The 24,494-nt window shown below is 43.1% G+C and overlaps 1 protein-coding gene across 3 annotated transcripts in view; it reads left to right on the top strand.

Moving 5' to 3' along the window:
- TBX5 (T-box 5) overlaps positions 1–23,989 on the top strand; it is a 55,236-nt gene extending 31,247 nt beyond the window's left edge. For all 3 annotated transcript variants that reach the window (XM_025402235.1, XM_025402234.1, XM_025402233.1), the window contains 2 exons: positions 11,490–11,716; positions 21,802–23,989. In XM_025402235.1, coding sequence (XP_025258020.1) covers positions 11,490–11,716; positions 21,802–22,376 — 802 coding nt within the window. In that variant the 3' untranslated portion in view covers positions 22,377–23,989. The remainder of the gene's footprint in view (positions 1–11,489; positions 11,717–21,801) is intronic.
- Positions 23,990–24,494: the final 505 nt, after the last annotated feature.

The raw sequence follows: 24,494 nt of genomic DNA, 5'->3' as shown, positions 1-24,494 counted from the left end.
TGAGTCACCCAACCAGAGAGTGGATGGGAAAGCTTGGAGTCCAGGATGTCTCAGTCAGACTGAAGCCCACCCATTACTCAGCTCCAGTTTGATTATTGAGAGGACTCTACACAGCCACATTGGGAACTGACCAACCTCACCTGCCACTATGGGTGCTTATTTTCACCCTCTCTACCTTGTTCCTCTAGGGTAGGGCTTCTGAAAATAGGTGCAAGACTCCTTTTGAAAATCTAATTAAAGCAAGAGACCCTCTGAAAGACTCACAATATATGAATAGAGAAAAAAAATTCAGGCTAGGTGTAGTGGCTCATGTGTGTAATCTCAGCACTTTGGGAGGCTGAGACAGGAGGAGGATTGCTTGAGATCAGGAGTTTCAGACCAGCCAGAGCAACACAGGAAGATCCTGTCTCTTAAAAAAAAAAAAAGAAAAAGAAAAAGAAAAAGAAAAGAAAAGATAAAGATTTTAAAAAAAAAAGATTAACTGGACGTGATAGCATGTTTCTGTAGTTCCAGTTACTCTGGAGGCTGAGACAAGAGGATTGCTTGAGTCCAGGAGTCTGAGGCTGCAGTGAGCTATGATTATGCCACTGCATTCCAGCCTGAGCAACAGAGCAAGATGCTGTCTCAATTAAAAAAATTCAAACAATTTCAAGGGATGTATGAAGCCTGGGTCTCCTAAAAGTTTAAAATTCTTCTATTTGAACCTTCCCTCTTCTATTCCTTCCTTCCTGATTTTAAATTAATTTTCAGCTCTTAACCTCAAATGATCATTTTTCAAACTGAAGGCTTAGCACTTTTGTGTTCTCCTGCTTGTGGTTAAAGGTAATCTGAATGCCCAATTAATGAGAAGTGGTTTTCCAGACAATGTTAGACAACCTTCTGGAGATGGCATTAACTCCCCTCTTAGGGTTGTAATTTACCTAGCCACACAGCTTCCTCCAGGGAAGCAGTGCCTTAATGTAAAACAAGAGAGGGGTTGTGTCTGGGGAGCTGAGCCAGCCTAAGTGAAGCTGTAAAATTGAGTTGTTTTTCTGAAAGGATCTCATCTTGGATCATGGCTATTTATCAAGGCATGGATGCTTAGAACCCACCCCCTCCCACATTCCCGCTTTCCCACTCAGGTACCCCCACCCCTACCCAACCCATCCCCAGCATATCTGCTATTCAGGAACAGGGCTGGGAGCAACTCACTCACTCATCCATGTTTTTCCTCATCTTTAATGAGGTGTAATTGACAAAAAGTGTGTATACTTAGGTTATACAACTTGGAATAGTTTAATATATGTAAATATGAGATAATTACCATGATCCATCTAATTAACATATTCAGCACCTCATATAGTTACCATTTTATTTTCGTGTGTGTGTGTATGAGAGAATATTTAAGATGTACCCTCTTAGTTAATTTTAAGTACACAATACTGTGCTGTTAACTGTATTCACATTGCTGTACATTATCTCTCCAGGAATTACGTCTATTGCATAACTGAAACTTTGTACCCTTTGACCAACATCTCCCCACTTCCCCTCTCCCCAGCTCCTGGCACCCACCATTCTCCTCTCCACTGCTATAGGTTTGACTATTTTAGATTACACCTATAAGTGAGTCATGTCATGTTGATCTTTGTGTGTCTGGCTTGTTTCACTTAACATAATGTCTTCCAGGTTCATTCGTGTTGTCTCAAATGAGAGAATTTCCTTCTTTATTTTTAAGGCTGAATAGTATTCTAGAGTGTGTTTATATATATAGACACACACCACATTTTCTTCATCTATTCATCCACTCATGGATCCTGAGTATCATGGATACTCAGGCTGATTCCATATCTTAGCTCTTTTGAATCATGCTGCAATGATCATAGGAGTGTAGGTATTTCTTCAAGATACTGATTTCATTTCCTTTGGGTGTATATCTAGAAGAGGAATATACGTATATCCCTGGGTCATATAATAGTTCTATTTTTTGGTTATTTATTTCTTGTTTTGTTTTGAGACAAGGTCTTATGCTGTTGCCCAGGCTGGAGTGTGTGGCATGATCAGGGCTCATTATAGCTTCCACTTCCTGGGCTCAAGCAATCCTCCCACCTCAGCCCTCTAAGTAGCTGGGACTATAGGCACGTGCCACCATGCCTTACTAATGTTTTTCAATTTCAGTAGAGACAAGACCTTGCTATGTTGCTCAGGCTAGTCTTCAACTCCTGAGCTCAAGTTATTCTCCTGCCTTGGCCTCCCAAAGTGCTGGGATGACAGAACGTGGGCCACTGCACCTGGATGATAGTTCTATTTTAAATTTTTTGGGGAACCTCCATACTGTGTTCCATAGTGGCTTCACCAACTTACACTCCCACCAGCAGTGTGCAAGGATTCCTTTTTCTCCATACCCTTGCCAACATTTGTTATCTTTTGTCTTTTTGATAATAGCCATCCTAACAGGTATAAGGTGCTATATCTCATGTGGCTTTGATTTGCATTTCCTCAATGAGTAGTGAAGTTGTACATTTTTAATATAACTCTTGTCTATTTTATGTCTTCTTTTGAGAAATGTCTATTCAGGTCTTTTGCCCATTTTTTAATGGGATATTTTTCACCACTATTGAATTGTATGTTTCATTCATCCACAATTGAGCAGTGTTTCTCAAACTTTTGGTAGACATCATAATTACCTGAGGGGCTTGTTAAAAAAGATTTCTAGGTCTCACTCTCAGAGATTTGAGTCAGTGGCTCCAGGGATGGATCAGAAACTGCCCTTCAACAATTTTCTCCAGTGGCTCTGATGGAGGTGTCCCCTGGTCACACCCGGGTAATCCCTTGGTTCTAGAGAATGAGTGACCACTAGAGAATGCAGATGAACACGTGATTGTATTTCTGCAAACAAAGCCCATGTATGGGCTGTTTTACATAAAAGGCAACCCTTTTCTCTACTTAGTACTCAACTCACACTGAACATTAGAATTACCTGTAGTTCTCCCCTCAGTGTTCTATTATGAAAAATCGAAGGTGTGTGAGAAACACTGAAGACTTGTACGATGAGTGCCCATATACTCACTGCTTAGAGTCTACAGTTAAAATTTTGCTATATATTTGACCTACCACATATCCCTCCATTCATTCATCTATCCATCCATTCATCTATCCATGCTTCCGTCCTTCCCTCCCTCCCTCCCTCCCTTCTTCTTTTTATTGATGTATTTCAAATTAAATTGCAGACATGGGTACATTTTACCCCAAACACTTCAGTGTGCACATCATTAACTAGGACTCAATTTTTGTTCACACTCCTTTACTTTAGGTTGAATTTATACCGGGTGAAATGCACAAATCTTAAGTACACCTCTCACTTTTTGGCACATGCACATACCTGTGAAACCTAAGCCCCTACCAAAACATAGAACATTTCCATCACCCCAGAAAATTCTCTCATTTCCCATCTCCTTAGTCACTCCCTGCCTCCTTCTCTTCACCAGAGACAATCAATGTCCTGACCTTTTTTCACTATAGATTAGTTTTGTCTGTTATAGAATTTCATTATAAATAGGATCGTCCAGTGTATACCTTTCGTGGAATACTTCTTTCTCTCGAGAAGCTTTTAAAAACTCCCAATGTCCATGCTGTTCCCTAGAACAATAACATCAAATTCCCTGGGGGTGAGTTTAGGTGTCAGTACATGTATTTTTAATTCCCCAGGTGACGATGCTATGCAGCCACGCTTGAAACCAACTCCCCTAGAGGAAGTTCCTCATCTTTGTCCATCCCCACCCTAAGCCATGTCCCCCAACCACCCAACTCCACTAATCAGTATCCTCACATTAAGATTTTCTTTTCCAAGAGACCCGCTACCTGGTAGTTGTTTTGAACAGGGAAGGAGGCAGACTTTTCTATTAGTACACAAAACATTCAGCATTCCTTCAGAAATAGTTGCTTTGGGTGACTTTGCCAAGGTCATCGTCAGAAGCGAAGGTCACCAGAAAGTCCTTGGCTTACTTCTGAATGATCAATGGCCTTCACATGATTTTCCCTGGGACAAAAGATGCCTCAAGACAATCCCTTTGGTACAGAAAGCAGTTTGAGAAAGCTGTAGCCTTCCAGCTTCCAGAAGGACGGAGGCCTCAGAAGACTCCTTCTTACCACCCTACCCCGGTTCCAAAATCATGTAAAAGAAAAGGCTAAACCTAAGTCATAGTTAAGCTGGTTTAAATGGTTAGTTTTACAAGACTGGACTAAAATATTGAGCTGTTCAATTCAGTACTAGACTATTTGATGAATGATTACCATAAATTCATTAAAAGTTTAGCTTGAGGCCAGGTGCAGTGGTTCACGCCTATAATCCTAGCACTTTGGGAGGCCAAGGGGGGCAGATCACAAGGTCAGGAGTTCAAGACCAGCCTGGCCAATATGGGTGAAACCCCATCTCCCCTAAAAATACAAAAATTAGCCGGGCGTGGTGGTGGGCGCTTGTAGTCCCAGCTACTTGGGAGGCAGAGGGAGGAGAATCGCTTGAACCTGAGAGGCAGAGGTTGCAGTGAGCTGAGACTGCACCATTGCATTCCAGCCTGGGCAACAGAGCGAGACTCCATCTCAAAAACAAACAAACAAACCAACTTTAGCTTGAATTGTCCTTTTATGTCTGTAGTTTTACATCTAGCTTTTACCCACAGGATCCACACCTACCCTGTGAGATAGGCCTTTTGTTCTCTGTTATGCAAACAGGGAAACTGAGACAAAGGGTGATGTCATGAATTGTCCAAGAATCTTCCCCATGATTTCCAAACCATCTCTATAGTTTGAGTCAAAATCATTTTTTGAATCACAGACCCTTTTTGAGTAGCCAGTGCAAATGTGAACCTCTTCCTAGAAAAAGTGACCAGCTCTAAATATTTGATATTGTTGGGTATTTATACCCATTGGAAGCCCTTGCTGGTTAGGAACCTCTTCTCCAAAATATAATAATGTATATTTACAAAATAGTGTTTATTGAGCAATGTGTCCCCAGTGTGTGTGTGTGTGTGTGCATATATATATATATATGCTAAGCCTTTCCGTGCATCATTTCATTTTATAACCCCAAAGAGGTGGCTATTTTATTATCCACATTTTACAGACAGAAGACTGAGGCTTGGGAAAAGGGAGAACCTAGCCAGCAACGTAGTGGTCAAGTTCGTGGCTGGATACTGAAGGCAGGCACATTCACGTGGCCTGACTTTGGAGCCTGAGCTTGATGCTACCACTCTGATACTATATTATCTACAGATTTAACAAGGGGGACCCAAGGCCCCAAACCAAAATTTTTATAAGTGGTGGGTACTTAAGGCCAGAAAGAGAAGTGCCTTTGAATTTCTTGGCATCCCTCAAGTCATATAGCCCTGGTTGAGTCAACAATGGGAAATTTAGGCCTTACAAGGTGGCTCATGCCTATTATCCCAGTGCTTTGGGAGGCAGAGGGGAGTATCACTTGAGGCCAGATCAAAACCAACCTGGGTAACATAGCAAGACCCCATCTCTAGAAAAAAAATACAACTGTTGGCTGGGTGTGGTGGCACATGCCTACAATTCCGGCTACTTGGGAGGCTGAAGCGGGAGGACCCCTTGAGCCCGGGAGCTTGGAGTCACTGTGAGCTATGTTCACGCCGCCACACTCCAACCTGGACAACAGAGTGAGAGTTTGTCTTAAAAACAAACAAAAGAAAAAACCGGCAATGGGGAAGTTTTATAACCTCTTTGTGCCCTCACCCCCATTCTTTTTTGAGATTTGTATAAATTTAGAGAGTACAAAGGTAGCTTTTATACATGGATCTATTGCATTGTGGTGAAGTCGGGCTTTTAGTGTAACTATCACTTTAATAGTGTACATTGTATCCATTAAATAATTTCTCATCCCTCAGCCGCCTCCCACCCTTCCGAGCCTCCAATGTCTGTTATTCCACACTCTACGCCCACACTGTACACATTCTTTAGCTCCACTTGTAAGTGAGAACATTGTGTCCCCTTATTCTCATCAGCAACATGGTACCCAGCGCCCTTCTCCAGCTTGCTGGTGTAGTGTAAACTGAGAAAGCACTTGGCAGACTTGAAGAGGCCAGTGATTATTTACTATTTGCATTAGGCTAAATCCAGCCTTGGGTGTGCCCTCGGCAGTCCCTACTGTGTTCACGCATGTTAGATCAGAACAACTTCCTCAAGTTTATTAGAATGTTAATAAATCAAGAAAGCTCTCAAGGGGTGATGTGGCCCCCTTTTTAAATTTTAATCACAGATTAAAATACTATTGAGAAGAGGAATTTGCTCCAAGAGAAGAGAGATTTTACAGTCCCTTGCCTTGCCCCAGTGCACTGCTTTAGTTGTTTGAAAAAGGCTGCCAGAAATTGGGTAAGGATCACCAGGGGAAAACAAACAAACACAAAAATCCGAACATGCCAGCGCCCCTACCACCTGCTCCCGTGAAAAGGCCAATTCAGTCAGCTGTGGTGGAAAGCGTTCTCCGGGGTGTTCATTAGCTAGAGGGAGGCTGAGGATGCAGTTTGGCCATGGATTTCAATATTCCCTTGTAACGTTTTACAACCCAGACCCGGCGACAATGGCGTCATTCATCACACTCGCTCACGTGGAACAGAACGTGAGAGAAGGGCAGAGCTGGGGAAAAGCTGGTCTGTGGGTGCTGATACCCAAGGCCAGCCGAGGTACTCAGGACCCCCTCGTGTTGGGGTTGGGGGGGCCCAGACTCTTGTCAGAGCTTGTCTGTGGGATGCAGGTATAGCTGCTTGATACAGAGAGAGCAGTGAGATTTGACTGTTGCAAACTAAAGTTTCTGCAAACAGCAGAATTGATCAGTAGATCTTGCTATTGCCCAGGTGGAGCCAATGTTCAATTCTCTCATTACCGGCATGCTTTCTAAAGTGGGATTTGCTAATTAGTTGGTATGGAGGTAACAATTGCTTATTATTAGGTATTAGGTGGCTGAAATAATGGGCTTATAGGGACTTTTATCATTCACCCCCCTTCCACTACTCCCCTTGATATAGGGACTTGGAGGGAAGGGCAGGAGGGGGATGAGGGATAAAAGGCTACATATTGGGTACAGTGTATATTGCTCAGGTGATGGGTGTATCAGAATCTCCGAAGTCACCATTGAAGAACTAATCCGTGTAACCAAACACTACCTATTCCCCCAAAACAAAAAAATTTTAAAATGTTACGTGAAAATAATAAACAGGATAACTGATAGGAAAAAAAAATGGTTAAATGAGGTCCTCAGTGTGAGGCTTTAATCTCACAGGATGGTGGCCTTATAAAAAAGAGGAAGAGAGAGAGAGAGAAAGAGAGATTCCCCACTCTAACCCTCCCTGCCTAGCATGTGAGGACACTGAGGGAAGGGGGCCATTACAAGTGAGGAAGACAGGCATCACCAGAAACTGACTACGCTAGCACCCACATCTCCAGAACTATGAGAAAATACATTTCTGTATATGTGCTTTTTAAAAAGTATTAGGTGGCATGAGATTTGGAATAGGACTGACCCTGGATGAGACACAGCCTCTTAGCTGTGTGGTCTGGGACAAGTCACTTAACCTCTCTGCACCTGCTTTTAACTTTTCTTTCTTTTCTTGTCTCTTTTCTTTTCTTCTCTATTTTCTTGTCTCCTCTCCTCTCCTCTTCTCTTCTCTTTTCTTTTCTTGAGACAGAGCTTCACTCTTGTTGCCCAGGCGGGAGTGCAATGGCATGATCTTGGCTCATTGCAACTTCCACCTCCCAAGTTCAAGTGATTGTTCTGCCTTAGCCTCCCAAGTAGCTGAGATTACAGGCGCCTGCCACCACACCCAGCTAATTTTTGTATTTTCAGAAGAGACGGGGTTTTTCATGTTGACTAGACTGGTCTTGAACTCCTGACCTCAAGTGATCTGCCTGCCTCGACCCCGCAAAGTGCTGGAATTATAGGCGTGAGTCACTGTGCCTGGCTTGTCTGCATTTTCTCATCTCTAATGTAAATCTAACTATACTTGTGAAACGAGGTTCTTGCCAGGATCAAATCAGGATAAGCATATAAGTCAAGCAGTACAGTGGCTGGAACATTAGGAGGCACTTGAAGAACAATGTAGATGAGAATGATAATAATGACGATTAAAAAAAGAGCAAACTTTTTTTGCTGCCTGTATTTCCAGAGACACAAGGGCTTTTCAGCTTTCACTTTAATTCTCTTGTGTCCTTGCTTCTTCATGGATGTTCTTAAGCTGTACAAGAAAATAGTTTTATCTTCTCATCTGGAGGACTTTAGAGATTTCTGCCATAATGATACTAACCACGTTTCTTTGATTGATTATTCCTTTGATCCATGGATGGGCTCTGTGAAATTTGCCCCGCTGTTGTTTGATTCTAACATTTTCTTTCCTTTGCCTGTGTAATTGCATAATGATTGAGAAGTTACTTCCCCTTTCCACACCCGTATTTTGACACCTGTCAGAGGGGTTTGGGGACATTGTACTTCAGGCATTAACAGAGATGTTCATGATCAGTGATAGAGATGATGTTTCAGGCTCCTTAGAGGGAAACAAGCTGTGAGGGACAAGTGGTTACTGGGATAATATTGCTTTTCCGACTTCTGTGTTGGTAATCAAAAGCAGGACTTGGCCTTTCCAGAGAGCAATTTTGCAATTTGGCTGTACTGGAACAGAGAATTCCACGGAGTCCATTGATATATTTTCTTGTAAATTCTCTCAGCCAACATTTTTTGGAGGTTATTTTCTTTAATTAAAAAGCAAAACCTTTCCTATTAAAAATATAAAACCAAAAGAGATTTCCCCCTTCCTCTTGGAGCTCTGACAGCGAAATATTGGAACTAAATAGATCTAAATAGAGTTGCCAGTGAGTTTTGACAACTTTTATAATGTTTTATTGTTATTATAATTTTTCTTCTTTTTCTTTTTCTTTCTTTCTTTCTTTCTTTTTTTTTCCATTAGGTAGCTTGAAACACAAAGCAAGAGCCATAAAGCTAATCCCATTCCCTTCAGCCTCCTGGCCCCAGGGGGAGATTCTGACTGGTGCGGCCACTCAGATGGCTCCAGCTTTGGTTCTGAGATGGCACAGGGAAGCTGGGCTAGGAGACCCCTGGGTGTCCTGAGGGTGTCTATAGCCTCACGGAAACTTGGCAGATGCTCGGTGTCCCTGCCTGGCCACTCTGATGTACTTTCACATGACAAACAAAGGCAGGGATATAGGGTGGAGATGTTCACACACTTGAGGGGGTAGAAGTGGAAAGAGTCTTGTGCTCCAAAACCCTGCTCCCCTAAAAGCATATTGTGTTGTAAAAATTGAAAGACGTCATTGGGAGACAATGCAAAAGTTATGAGGAAATGATTGGATTAGAATTCTACTTGTGTCTCTTTCTAACTCTGTGATCTTGAACAAGTTGCTTCATCTCCCTGGGCCTCAACTTCCTTGTCCATAAAATGGGATCAAAAATAATACCTACCACATAGAGTCACAGAAAGGATGAAATGGACAAATTCAAGATCCTTCAAAATGCATTATGTGTAGCTCTTTGCACATGAGATTATTCCAGGTATACTCTTTAATTTTAATAGTCAAGCATTGATTGATTGATTGATCGATTGATTGAGACAGGGTCTCGCTCTGTCACCCAGGCTGGAGTGCAATGGTGCAGTCATAGCACCCTGCAGCCTCAAACTCCTGGATTCAGGTAATCCTCTTGCCTCAGCCTCCTGAGTTGCTATGACCATAGGCACATAAACATTTGTCTTAATTGCATTAAAAGAACTATAATTAGCACCACAAGCCTGTAATTTCACAGATATGATCACTTATAGTGAAGCTTAACTTATTTGGATAAATGGTTAATTTTTAAAATGTCATAAGTTAAAGAATGGATGGTTCTATGTCATGGTGAATATGGTGTCCGACTGAAGTTTGGAATTTACTGACACATGCGCCTTCTAGGGCTCTTAACCTGTTTGATGCCATGGGTTTCTCTGGCAGTGTGTTGAAGTCTATGAATCATCTCTAAGAATAATATGATTAAATGCATGAAATAGAATACATAGGTTACAAGGGAAGCCAGTTATGTTTGAAATATAGTTACCAAAATATTTTATAAATGCTGTATAGCAATATATGCAGTTTGTAAATGCCATGCCCAAGATTCCCTATCCCCATCCTAAATGCTGGATATGGGATGTTAGGGGTCAAGCTCTTCTTGTTTCACATACTTGGCTATTTCTCTCTTTGTCCCTTTTATCTTGAAGCACCTCCCTGCCCCTACTTCTCTCTACTCCTCTGCAACCTCCCACATCTGATCCATTCCCCACCTCTCTCATTTCCTTTGAGCCTCCTCGTGCTGCACAGCACGACTTTCCCTCTTCCCAGGAGAGGTTTCTACTGAGTCCTTCTAAGGAAAAGAAATGGGAACACCTGGTATGAAATCTGAAGGTAAGGGAATGTGGAGGACCAATCCTAAGAGTGTGAGGGGCCAGATTTTGAGCACATTGAGGGAGGCTATACCTATGATGTCATGGAATTTTTATTATGCTCACTTTGCCTGTGTGGGCCCTGAAGCTCAGGGGAGGGGTTCGTGTCAGATGGACACACAGCCCGTAAGGGATAGGGATGGGGCCTGAATTGGGAGCTGTGTAATCTTAGATCCCATGCTGTTTTTCTCTTTTTATTTTTTAATCTTCTATGTCCTTGTTCCTCCTTCTTTCTCATTTTCTTTCCCTCCCTCTATTCTCTCTGCCTAAAAGAATAACAGTAATGATGATGGTTGCCATTTGTTGAGCATTTACTGTGTGCCATGTACCTTTCTGAGTCTTTTCATGATTAACTCGTTAACCCATTTCTTCTATCAACAGCCCTTTGAACTGGGGACATTCATTATCCCTGCTTTATAGATGGGAAAACTAAGGTGTGGAGAAGTTCAGTTCATCAGTGGTCACAAGGACAGAAGCTCAGCAGGAAATTCTAAGACACTAGCAGCAATCTATCCAGATGAGAGTAACCTAGGATTATACCTGACCTTCCTAGGTGGTCAACTACCAGTTTTTACTAACTTTGGGCAATGACCTGAGCCCCACCTTAAAGATGGACACCCACAGTTTAAGTCTAAATAAATACTCAGATTAACTAACTTTCAAATTAGAGAATTTAAAGACATACGTAGACTAAATTGACATATTTCAAAATACCATGTGTGTTTATTGATTGTTCAAAGCGGTTCTTAACTGGGGGTGTTTATTTACTTTTCTGCTTAGGTATAGAACTGTTGGCAAATCTACTTGCCTGATGTATAAGGCATGAAAAATTAGTACCCAAATATACATTTGTGAAATGTGATGGACATGAATATAACTGGATCATTTTATTCATTAAAGACCCTTTTTTTCCTTATTCTGTGACTTTTCTGGTGATTCTCTCATGCCTGGTTCAGCCACTCAGGAAATCTGTATCAGGGCACTGATAAGCATTATCTCCCATCTTTTCTCCTTCAGTAAAGAATATCCCGTGGTCCCCAGGAGCACCGTGAGGCAAAAAGTGGCCTCCAACCACAGTCCTTTCAGCAGCGAGTCTCGAGCTCTCTCCACCTCATCCAATTTGGGGTCCCAATACCAGTGTGAGAACGGTGTTTCTGGCCCCTCCCAGGACCTCCTGCCTCCACCCAACCCATACCCACTGCCCCAGGAGCATAGCCAAATTTACCATTGCACCAAGAGGAAAGGTGAGTGTGATCACCCCTGGTCAATTTGCTTGCTTTCTTACCTTTTCCTTTCCTTGGGTTGGGGTTTGGGGGAAGGAGTATGCATTTATTTACTTTATTTATTTAAAAATGTAAACAACACAAAAATACATGGAGATAAGAAATTTAAACCATACAGCTAAAACTAAAAGTTCCCTTGACATGTTCCCATCTCCTGTTCCAGCCCCTTCTTTGGAGAAAACTTATTTGAAATATTCAGGCCTATTGTATTCATTTATGCACACATGCGCGCGCGCGCACACACACACACACACGTGGAGAGTGCAGAGACTGAACTAGATTTATTTTTACTTTTTTTTTTTTTTTGAGACAGAGTCTCGCTCTATCACCCAGGCTGGAGTGCAGTGGTGCAATCATGGCTCACTGCAGCCTCAGCCACCTGGGCTTAAGTGATCCTTTCACATCAGCCTCCCTAGTAGCTGGGACTACAGGCATGTAATCACATACTCTACTAAATTTCTTTTTGTTATTGTAGAGACAGGGTCTCACTATGTTGCTCGGACTGGTCTCAACCTCCTGGGCTCAAGTGACCACCTGCCTTTGCTTCCCAAAGTACTGGGATTACAAGCATAAGCCACCACACCCAACACTTAAAAAACCTTTTAATATGGATGAAATCACACTGTATGTATTTTGCAACTTGCTTTTTTTTTTTCCTTTGAAACTTTAGAATGTGTTTTGGATATCTTTTTATGAACCTAGACTGCATCATTTTATTTTTAACCACTAAGGAGGAAGAATTGACTGGAAAGCTGAAAACGGAGTTTATTTTGCAACCTCCTCTGGTAGGCAGGGAGGTTGCTTGAGTGGTCCCTGATTGTATTACAAGACATAATGTATGAAAACCCCTTGTGACTGTGAATGTTTCTCTGGCATATGTGTCAGTGTTTCTCCCAAGTGGATTTTGAACTCTTTTTTTTTCTGATAAAAACCAACACACACACACACACACACACACACACACACACACATCACAAATGATTTTCCCATCTCATCCCCCATTTAAATCTACTAAGCTGAGGCATTCTGTGTTTTTTTGTTTTTTTGTTGTTGTTTTTTTTGCCACATGAGAAATGAATGGCTTTTTTTTCTAAGTCATTCAAATCTAAACGGGCTATGCTAAAGAAATAATCTCCTGGTGGCCCTTCTTGTGAGCCAGAATAGAAGTGTGTGGCACAGGTGGTGTGGTGGAGTTCAGCTCGCTAGAACCATTGCTTGGCGTGAGCTGTAGATGGCATGGTGGGGAGACTGCAGGCTTTGGGGACAGAGAGATGCGGGTTCAAATCTCATCTCTGTTCCCTGCTTCTTGTGTGACCTCACTCAGGTCTAGCCTCTCCTAGCGTTGGTTTCTCACTTTGTAAATGATGATGTTCCCTAAAGCATCTGATAGTTAGCAAGTACCCAGTAGGTGGTAGCTATGATTGGGTATGTGGCAGGTATCACTCCAGAAGGTGATTCCCAGGAGGAATCTGCCTCTTGTCTTTTGGTCTGGCATTGATTTAATCAGTCTGCCCAGAGAAGACTGCCTCTCTAGGTGAGAGCTTGGGAAGACAGATGCAGAGGGGATGGTGTAGGCTAAAGCTTACATTTATGGTCTGCAGAATAAATCAGGATGAAGTTCACCTTTGCAATTTAAAAATTTTTATAAATAGTGACAAGTTACTTAACCTTTCCAAGCCTCATTTAAAAAAAATCTGTAAATTTGGCCTCAGGGTACGACTCATCTCATAGGCTTGGTGCAAAGATGTCAAAAAATCATACACATCATATGTTATCTCAGGGTTGACTCAGAAAGTAGTAACTGTTTTGCTCTAAACGACACCAATGTTAATCTACAAAGTGGCCTGTTGAATCTCACAGCCTCAGTGGTCAACACAAGCCTTTGTGAATCCAGTGCCCAGTGCCTAGACCTTTAGGAGAAAACAACTTGCTAACAACCAATGGGAATGGATGCTTTGGTAGCTTTTTCTGGAGCTGGGGTTACATGAGGAAAGTAACACAGTTTGACTATTTGACACTTACCAATCTTGTGTTTTAAAGGAGGGAAGAGCTGTCATTGGAATTTACATGGGGCTGGGAGCTGACCTGGGTGAGGCCTGACTTCCAGACTTACCTGAAGCCAATCCAAACTCCTTGAATCTCAAAGGCCTGAGCAATATCACTCCAACAGGCCCCCTGGCATGACTCCCGGCACATCTGCTGCCGGATGGACTGGAGACCAGATGCCTGCAAATATGTCTGCCTCTTTAGGCACGAGCAGGAGGTTAAGAATGTCCCATGGGATACAGGTCCCTGAATAGAGATTCTGTTTTATATTATATTTAAGGGTGCCCTTCCTAAGTCCCAGATCAAGCTTTCTCGACAACACTATGGAGTAGATGCTATTATTAGCCCACTTTACCAATGGGGAAACTGAGGCTCAGAAAGGTTCCAAACAAAAACTGCCAGTGGTTCTTGAACCCCAGCCTGGTCTGCAGATTCTAAACCTGTGCGTTTCACCACCACTCTATACTGTCTTGGTTACCTTTGCTCATCTGCTACAATCTCAAAATTTCATTTTCCACTGAAGGATCTGTCTTTGAGACTGGGTCAGACATGCTGATTAAGAGCTCACCAGGTTTGAATTAGGGAGCTCTAATCGATTAAATTAATGCCAGACCAAAAGACGGGCAGGAAGAAGTTAAAAAGGATCATGGTGCTTTTTAGGTTCAATATTTACAGCAGCATCCTTATAAATGCATTCCTGAAGGATGCGGCGGGGAGGCTTTGAATGCAAGGTTCACAAACCTCTTAGGTTATGACTTGACTTTCATGGAGCGTTTAATGGATCCTCGGATGAACTTAAAATCAACTTGGAGGGGCCACTGCGGGAGATGGAGTTGGGGGCTGATCCATTGTAGAAATACTCACAGTTGCCGACACTTTGCAGCTGTGTGCCCATGGGCGAGTTGTTTTACCTTCCTGGGCCTCAACTATCTTTTGTGCAAAGTGAGAATAACAATAGCACCTGTTTGATATGGTTGTGATGAGAGGACATGAGATCATCCACAGAAAGCACCTAGAACAGTGCCTGGTACCTATGAGTGCTCAATAAACACGTGCTTGCCTCAGGCCTGCCCTTATGAAGCTCACACTGTTGCAAGCAGGTCAGACATTACACAAGTAATTATAAATTGCTTAATTGAAATTGTGAAGCCTGGCATGTGACTCCCACCTGTAATCTCAGCATTTTGAGAGGCTAAGGTTGGAGGATTGCTTGAGTCCAAGAGTTGAGACTAGCCTGGGCAACATAGTGAGACTCCATCTCTACAAAAAATAAAAAATTAGCCTGGTGTGTTGGCACATGCCTGTGGTACTAGCTAACCCAGGAGGCTGAGATGGGAGGATTACTTGAGCCCAGGAGTTCGAGGCTGCAGTGAGCTGTGATTGCACCACTGCACTCCAACTTGGGTGACATAGTGAGACCCTGTCTCAAAGAAAAAAATCAAATAAATAAAATAAAATAAATGATTGAATGCTATAAAGAAGATATGCAAAGTGTTAAGGAATATCAAACTGGAATGTCAGTCTAGGGTGGGAGATCAGGGAAGCATTGAGACTGAGATCAGAGAAGAGTGAGTGTTGGATAGAAGTGGAAGGTGTGAGGGTATCCACACATAGAGGAAAGCATGCATGAAGCCCCTTGGCTGAGGGAGAGCCCGCCCCCTGGGACTGAACAGAAGGCTGGGATGTTGGCACTCAGGGCGAGGGCAAAGTGGTGGGGAATGAGGGCTAGAGAGAAAGGCAGGGACCAGTGAGATGGCAACTTGTATAAGCCATTTTAATGAAGGACGTCTGATTTTATCCTACCACCAGTGCACATCCATTGGAGGGATTTAGATTTGTGAGTAACATGCCTAAGTTCTTTATTTGGAAGCCGTCACTTTGCTATGATAGCACAGGACTATTTAGTTGGCACCAGAGACCCATTGAAAGGCCGTCGTGCGGTCTGAAACAGGAGATGGTGGCTCTGACCAGGGTGTGGGGAGAAGCTGGAGATGTGGGTGGAATCAGGTCTTAGTGGCGGGTTGGCGATAACAAGGTGAAGAATTGCCCCTTCTTTGTGGATTTGGAAACCAACACTGGGGAACTTACCCGAAGTCACCCAGCTCATGAGTGGCCCGGCTTGAGATGTACACTGAGGCCTGTGGGCTTGGGGTGAATGGGGTGTGCACCCTGGAGAAATCCTTTCACCTTTCCAGAAACCTCTGCCCTTCTCACCTCCCTCCACCCCCAAAAGGGAGCTCCCAGTGACAGGGAACATTCCAGCCAAGGGCTCTCTGTCCTGCCTAGGAGACAACAAATAGCAATTCATCATCAGTCTCCACATTGTAAAGTGATAAGGAATCAGCTGAGGTTTCCTTCCAGTTGGGATTCTCGTTAAGTGATAACTCCATGGGTGGTTTTCCCCCTGGCCCCTGCCTGCCCCACTATCTGACTTCCCCTCATTGTCTGTCTCCTTTCCAATGAGCCCAGGAGTCAGGCTCAGGCAGGCAGGCCAGAGGGCTCCTTGTGTTTGGAACCGGCTGTCTCCAAACTATCTCTCCCAATGGATTGAGCCAAAAAAGCTGAGAAGGTCTTTTATCAATGCCACTCAATCAAATCCAGGTCCCCAGGGCCTGGGAGAGCACTTGTCTGTCTTTCTCCCTCCCACCCCTGACTCTCACCCCAACTCACATTATAAAGCAAAAGCAACCCAAATAAAGATTCTAGCATAGCCAGGAGCTGAATCAGATATTCAAAGGAAAGTTAGAGATTGAGAGGGGAAGGGGAATTAGATATGGAAAAGGGCTTTGCAGGGTGCATTTTCTCAGTGCTGTGTGTTTTAAAATGAGATTTCACATCCATTCCTTTGCTGATTCTCCAGCTCCCTGCAGCAGTCTTTGAACCAGGGGAGATGCCACCCATCTCTATTTTGCAGGGGTCTAATGGAGGACCAAGAGACAGGGTTAGATTCTAAGCTTATGTGGCTGATGAGTGGCAGAACTGGGATGGATGCATCAGGTTAATCTTCATTTATTGAGCACTTAATGTATAATGGACACCGTGCTAGGTGCTTGGGATAAGTGGAGGACATGGTGGAAAAGGCTCCTGCTCTCAAGAAACTTGTATTCTTACTGGATGGGACATATAATAAGCCAGTAAGTAAATATAATGATTTCAGGTAGTGACTAGGTGATATTTGGAACTGACTCTTTTGATTTCTAGTTGAGAATCTTCCCTCAATACCATTCCAACTCTTCCTACTTTATGCTAAGAGCTAAGAGCATGGGGACATCAAAAACAAATAACAACAACAAAAACAAAAAAGTCATCCACCCACTCATCCGCCCACCCACCCATCCATCCACCCACCATTCATGCGTCCATCCACCCATCCACCCACTCACTCATTCCTCCATCCACCCATTCATCAATCATCTATCTATCCACTCACTCATCCATCCACCCACTCATCCATCCACTCACTCATCCATCCACCCACTCATCCATCCCCCCACCCATCTATCAACCCATCTGTCTACCTACCCATCCACCCACTCATCCATCCACTCACTCATCCATTCACCCATCTATCCATTCACCCATCTACCCACCCACCCATCCACGCATCCATTCACCCATCCAACCACCCATCCATCCACCCACTCATCCACCCACTCATCCTCCCACTCATCCATCGATCCTCTCACTCATTCATCCATCCCCCCATCCACCCACCCATACATCTACCCATGCATTCACCCACCCATCCATCTATCTACTCATCCATAAGAGTCAAGGTTTCCTACCTTTTCATGTTGGCTGAGCATGTAGGGTTGCATGAAATGGAAAGCCTGGGGCCATCTGTCAGAATGAGCACCGCTTTGTGAGTCAGAAGGCCTGAATTATAGCCACCTTCCCAACTTGCTGAAGGTCACTCAGCTAGAAAGATTACTACTCTGAGTTTCAGGGTCTCTGTCTGGGAAGACTCGACAATGGTTCTTCATCTGAATGAACTGAATTGGCAAGAGAAATGACCCATTTGGGAATAGTGACAATATTTACTCAATAGGATTAGTATTTGAAAGCACTCTGTGAGCTTTCCAGCTCTGTAATCTACCCAAATACTTTGAAGTATGGGACAGCTTTCAGAATGCTATCTGTCCAGTCTTCCAAAAGAGAAAGAGGGAAAAGAGAATGGACCCAGGTCATTTGGACAGACAAGATTTGAATGCCTTATGTGCAAGGAAGATAAAAACTCCACTGCACTTAGTATTACCTCAAATTAAATCTCATAAAAACCTCAGGTATTATCTCCACTTACAGTCAAGAACTAAGATTGGAATGACCGAGTGATTCATCCACAGTCACATGGCCAGTGAGCACTGGAGCCATAACTCTGTGCCTTAATATGTGTGCCCTGGATACAATACTAAAGTCACTTTATCTAGAATCAAAAACATCTAGAAAAGTCCAAAGTACTAGGGTTTTCTACAGCGCCATGATGTCATGAATGGTCAGAATCAGGAGGAACTTTACTGTTACCTAAGAGACTCATTTGGGTTTAGGATAGTTGCAATGTAATTGACCACTCTTAATATGCAACTTTCTGAAGCCGAGTTGTGGACTCATCTCATCAGAAGACTTGATACTTAATTCTAGCCCATTTACCAACCCTGAAAGCTAATCATGACTTGGCTGGAGATAGGTCTTTGCTGTTGAACAGTTATTGGGCTCTCAGAAAGAAAAAAGAAAAACAGAAACAAACTGAGCCATAACCAAAATAAACACAGAGATTACATCCAGAGCATTTATCATGACTGACCTGAAATGTGGATCCTTGAGTTGGAATTTCTTCACAATGTGATGAGGCCTGAGAGGAATTTGAGAATATTCAGTACTTGCTTTTATCAATAAACCAAGATTGAGTTTTTCTTAGTGCTCTGCATTAGATCTTTGGGGTATTAAAGACTGGAATGTATAATTTTACGATTTTCCAAAATGTGTTCCGGCCGTTTTCTTATTATTCTTCCTTTTTTACTTGTAACAAATCTGGAAGGGGATCAGAAACTTGAGAATAGTTAGTTTGCCTTGTTTTTTTTTTTTTTCTCTTGCCAAGGATGCCCTGCAGCTGTACTTTCTATTATTGAAAAGGGGAACAGCCTGGTTAAATGGAAAACCCAAAAGTTATGATTCCAGCAACAATGGAAACACTCAGGTTTATGAATCTGGGGGGTGGAAGGAAGAATGGAAGGAAAGGAATCAAGGGAGGAGGTGGTGAGGACAAAACAAAGCTTAGTATAGCAATGTCTTCAAGACTCCAAACACACACACACACACACACACACACACACACACACAACTGCACAGTTAAAATGTGAAAAATGTGGCCGTTCACTCATCTGGATGTTTTCAAACATCTGCATGATTGGCATGATGTAGATAGGACACCTGGAAGAATGTGTTTTTCATAGTTTTTTTTTTGGTACAAACTTTTTGGGCATCCTATAGGTCCCAGATGTGGCCCAGGAGTCTAGCTGAAAATAAGTTTGCTTGCCGTTAAGTGGGCACAACCCTAACACAGATATGTTTTGTTTGTGGACACTTTTGGCTTATCTGTGGGTGTCACTTGAACATTGATACAAATGGAGCTGGTTGGTGGAACCCAAACCCAATCTGCTCTACCTGGGTTGGGGAACTGTTTTACAAGCCAGTCCAAAGTCAAAGGATTTACTCTTGAGTCAGTGGCTTACTTGTGTCTTTATATCTGAGGACCACCTCTCAGTCACAGAGTGTCAGCCTCCCTCACTTACTGCTCATGGTAGGATGGACTGGGATTGAGGACATGCACCAAAAACAGGATCATGTCTACCCTGTTCACCACTCTATCTCCAGCACCTGGCACAATACCTAGCACTTTGGAGCAGCTCGGTAATTATCTGTTATATGATTGCATGAGTGGCACTGGATATTAGAAATCTAGAGAGTTGGAAGCAAGGTGTGTAGGCAAGGTCAATCCAACCTGGCTTGGATTCCAGCCTCTGTTCCTTCTCAGCCATGTGACCTTGGGCAAGTCACTTCTCTGAGCCTTAGTTCTTCCTTTATGAGACAGGCATTACAGCAGACACTGTAATTGAGGAATTACTGTGAGATGAAGAGTAAGGTCACGTAGTAGGTACTCAATAAATAATAGCTCTGATCATTTCCTCTTGTTATTTAGTTCAGCATTCTGTTTTCATGGCCATCAGCCATCACAGTGAGTTGCATCGATGCCCCAGTGTTTCATTTTTCTTCACTTCTCCAAAGACAGACATAACTCCTTAACATTTATTGACTAGAAAGAGACAGAAAGATGAGTAAAGAGAATTTTCAGTTTGGAAGGTAAAATTTCAGATAAGTAATGAGTCTGTGTTGAGGTTTACACCTTGGTAGATATCCCCAAGCATTGCTTCCCCCGAAGGGAATACCTTGAGGGTATTATTGTGAATTATGTCTGCCATGAGCTTGACTGGTGGTATTACCCCTGCAACAAGAGCTGTTCATGTTGACGGAAATCAGGAGACTTATATGCTCAATCTTACTTAGTTCTTAGCTACCCAGTAAGGTAAGTATTACTCACTTTGATTCAGAGATGATGATGAGTCTCTGAGCATAGATGCCCTGCTGGTATCATACAGATATTAAGTAAAGGAGCCTGATTCAAATCCAGACATGTCTAGGCTTCTTAACCTGGGGTCTGCGTTTTAGGGAGTTTTTGAACTCCCTGAAATTGTATGCAAAGCCTTGTATGCACATGCAGTTTTCAAAACACTGTGTTTCAATGTAGTTTTCTAGGAAAGAGCCCAGCACTTTTGCTTGTTTTCAAAGGGGCCAGTGGCCCCAAAGTGGTGAAACGAGACCCCCTTTCAGAGACAGAACTATCTCCACTGCCCTACACTAGGAAATAACTAGTGCACAGGGAAGGGAAGTGACTTGCTCAGCAGGAAACAGCAACACATTAACTTGTACCAACTTAACAAGTATTAACTAGGCACCTGCTCACATAAAGAATCAGGAAAGCATTTGAACATTCATTCAAGCTACCTCCCACTCATCCATGCATGCATCCATCCATCCATCCATCTATCCATCCATCCATCGTACAAATATTTATTGCATGCCTTCTCTATGTATCAAGACAGTGAAAAACAAGGACTTTGTAGTCAGACTACTTGGATTCTAATCCTGGATCTACTGTTTATCAGCCATGTAAAACCCTGGGCAAGTTTCTTAACCTCCATGAGTCCTTTTTTTCTCATCTGTAAGATAAGGATAATAGTAAAACCCACCTGGTAGGGTTGTTGTGAGGATTAAATGCGTTACTTTATGGAGAGTGCTTAGAATAGTGCTTCGCAGAGTACACACTATATGTGTTTGTCTTGACTTATTGTTGACGCTCTTGTTAATAGTAGGTATTTACTAGGTTCTGGGAATAAAGTGACGGATAAGGCAGACAATGTCCTGCTTTTGTGAAATTTACATGCTGGAGAAGAGGAAAGATAATAATAATTGCTATTTATTTATTTTTGAGATGGAAGTTCTCGCTATGTTGCCCAGGCTGGTCTCAAACTCCTGGGCTCAAGTGATCCTCTTTTCTTGGCCTCCCAAGCAGCTGGAACTATGGGCATGCACCGCTGCACCTGGTTAGTTGCTATTTATTGAGTGTTTCTGGGCTCTGGACTAAGTGCTTCATGTATTTTCCCTTTAATTCTTAACACTGCCCTTTGTAGGAAATGCTATTATTACCCTTTCCATCTTGTAGATGAAGAAGCTGAACCCAGAAAGGTCAAACTATTTGCATAGAACTCCATAGCCTAAGGTCTTAACCATTACAGTCCACCCCCCTTCTTTTGTTTTCAGAATGGTAGTTAGGGCTAACAATCTCTCAGGCTTTATTCTTCAGTGCTTTGGCCAAATAACTGTCTCCACTTTTAGCTGCTTGGTGCCTGCTCCTAGCCTCACTGCTGTCTCTCCTGTCTTCACAGAGGAAGAATGTTCCACCACAGACCATCCCTATAAGAAGCCCTACATGGAGACATCACCCAGTGAAGAAGATTCCTTCTACCGCTCAGGCTACCCACAGCAGCAGGGCCTGGGTGCCTCCTACAGGACAGAGTCGGCACAGCGGCAGGCCTGCATGTATGCCAGCTCTGCGCCCCCCAGTGAGCCTGTGCCCAGCCTGGAGGACATCAGCTGCAACACGTGGCCAAGCATGCCTTCCTACAGCAGCTGCACCGTCACCACCGTGCAGCCCATGGACAGGCTACCCTACCAGCACTTCTCTGCTCACTTCACCTCGGGGCCCCTGGTCCCCCGGCTGGCAGGCATGGCCAACCATGGCTCCCCACAGCTGGGAGAGGGAATGTTCCAGCACCAGACCTCCGTGGCCCACCAGCCTGTGGTCAGGCAGTGTGGGCCTCAGACTGGCCTGCAGTCCCCTGGCACCCTTCAGCCCCCTGAGTTCCTCTACTCGCATGGCGTGCCAAGGACTCTGTCCCCACATCAGTACCACTCTGTGCATGGAGTTGGCATGGTGCCAGAGTGGAGCGACAATAGCTAAAGCGAGGCCTGCTTCACAACAGACATTTCCTAGAGAGAGACAGAGAGAGAGAGAGAGAGAGAGAGAGAGGAGAAAGAGAGAGAAGGAGAGAGACAGTAGCCAAGAGAACCCCACGGACAAGATTTTTCATTTCACCCAATGTTCACATCTGCACTCAAGGTCGCTGGATGCTGATCTAATCAGTAGCTTGAAACCACAATTTAAAAAATGTGACTTTCTTGTTTTGTCTCAAAACTTAAAAAGACAAACACAAAAAGCTGAGTCCCACCCCCCACGACCACCACACTCATCAACCAGCCACATTCACACCACTCCCCAGATCTCTTCCCCCATTCCTTCTTCTGGGCTCTAGAAAGTCTTGCCTCGTTGAGTGTTTTTCCCTAGTGCATAGCTGGAGTCTTTCCCTGTCTTGGTGTTAATGTTGACATTGTTATATAATAAATGATAATATATTTTTTTCTTTCAATTTTCTTAATGGGACCCAGTCCCTTATTTGGGGGGAGGTCTGAGGCAAGTATATTTCAAAATGTGTACTTGCGGGATTCCCTTCAAGTAAACCATCCCTGAAACCTAAATTCACCCTTCCCCTTGACTAAGAAAAGCACCTACCTCTGCCATGCGATGTTTCTGAAAAGCCTCCCTATGTCCCCATTTGCTTTGGTTTTGTCCTGCCTTCTCCAGTATCACATGCTCAGTTTTGCCTTTACTTACCCATGGAGTCAGGATAACGCTGACGCCCCCTGGCATCCTGTCTTATTCAGCCCTACCGTCTTGCCAGCTCTGTCTTTCCAGCTGTCTGTCGCTAAAACTGCCTATAGCTTCCCTTCCGGAAAGCTTGCTTTGAAAAACTTAAAAAGCCCCGGTTTACATGCAGGCAGGACTGTGATAACAGTGCAAGGTCTGTGTTGACAAGAGTTGTGGACAGAAAGCCAAAATAAATATTCTTCCTGATTTAAAAAAAAAAAAAAAATTGGAAAAAAAAACCAAGACCAGCCCAACCTTCCAAACCTCCATCACCAACAATCCAAACTGGATGTGAAGTAAAATGCATAATTCCTACAGAAGAGGCAAGACGCGGTCACTGATGATGTCTCTCCAAAGATACCACGCCCACACCAATGCCGACCCAAAACTGTGTTTACTGAAAGCCGAAAACAGTATTAAAAAAAAGTGTGTAAGTAAAGCGTTATGGTAGGGTTCTTCAGATGTAATATTTTACTGGTACTATTTATTTATAAATAGGAATTCTAATTAAGTAATAACATGAAATGAAACCCAGCATACGAGCTGGCCAAGAGCTTTTAATTTTATTGATACTCAAAACCAAGTTTGTGTTTTTTTGTTTTTTTCCTCTTTCGAATGTGCTTTGCTTTTTTGATTAAAAAGAAGTTTTTTCCTTTTTTTTTAAACAGACCCTAATAAACAGAACAGGGTAAGATGTGAGGCTGAGTGTGTTTAAGTACGTGAGAGAGTGCGAGTGTGTTTGTAAGTGAGTGTCCCTATGCGATTATGTCTTTTAATGTTGCTAAGGGGGGAGGGTGAGGACTAAGTACTCGTGCCTTATATTTGTGTGCCCATTAATGCCTAATAAATACCATGTGCTTAAACAAGTACAAGGAACTTGAACACCCATTTTTTTTTTTTTTCATATTCTTTCTACCGACTGAATAGAGGGGATAGGAAGTGGAGGAACCAGGAAGGGGTTGTCTTGCATGTGAATTTCTCACCCCACGTGATTTCTCATGCCCATCTCAGGGGAATTTGGGATCCATTGTCCTTGAGTGTGATGAAGCTGAACATATGTACCCACTGGTTTATATCCCTGGAATAAGGTTATTGGTTTTAATGGAATTTGTGTAGGCATTGGAGAAGAAAAGTCTTTAGGAATTCCGACTGATTTAAAACGGTGTCGGTCATACTATATGTAACACCTAATGTTTGGGTTTTTCAAGAATCTCTTTCTCTGAATTAATTGTTGGAGCCAGGCATTTTGGAGGTTCCACTGCAAATAACTTTATGAACCGTTAGTGAATCCGATATTTATCTTAAATCCATGGATCTAGGCTTTGTGAACTTGACCTCTAGAACACATGGGGGACAGAAGAGAGCAGCAAATTG

The sequence above is a fragment of the Theropithecus gelada genome, chromosome 11 (assembly GCF_003255815.1).
Source record: "Theropithecus gelada isolate Dixy chromosome 11, Tgel_1.0, whole genome shotgun sequence".
Taxonomy (NCBI): domain Eukaryota; kingdom Metazoa; phylum Chordata; class Mammalia; order Primates; family Cercopithecidae; genus Theropithecus; species Theropithecus gelada.
The sequence above is the reverse complement of the archived record's forward strand: the minus strand, read 5'-3'. Positions and strand labels throughout refer to the sequence as shown.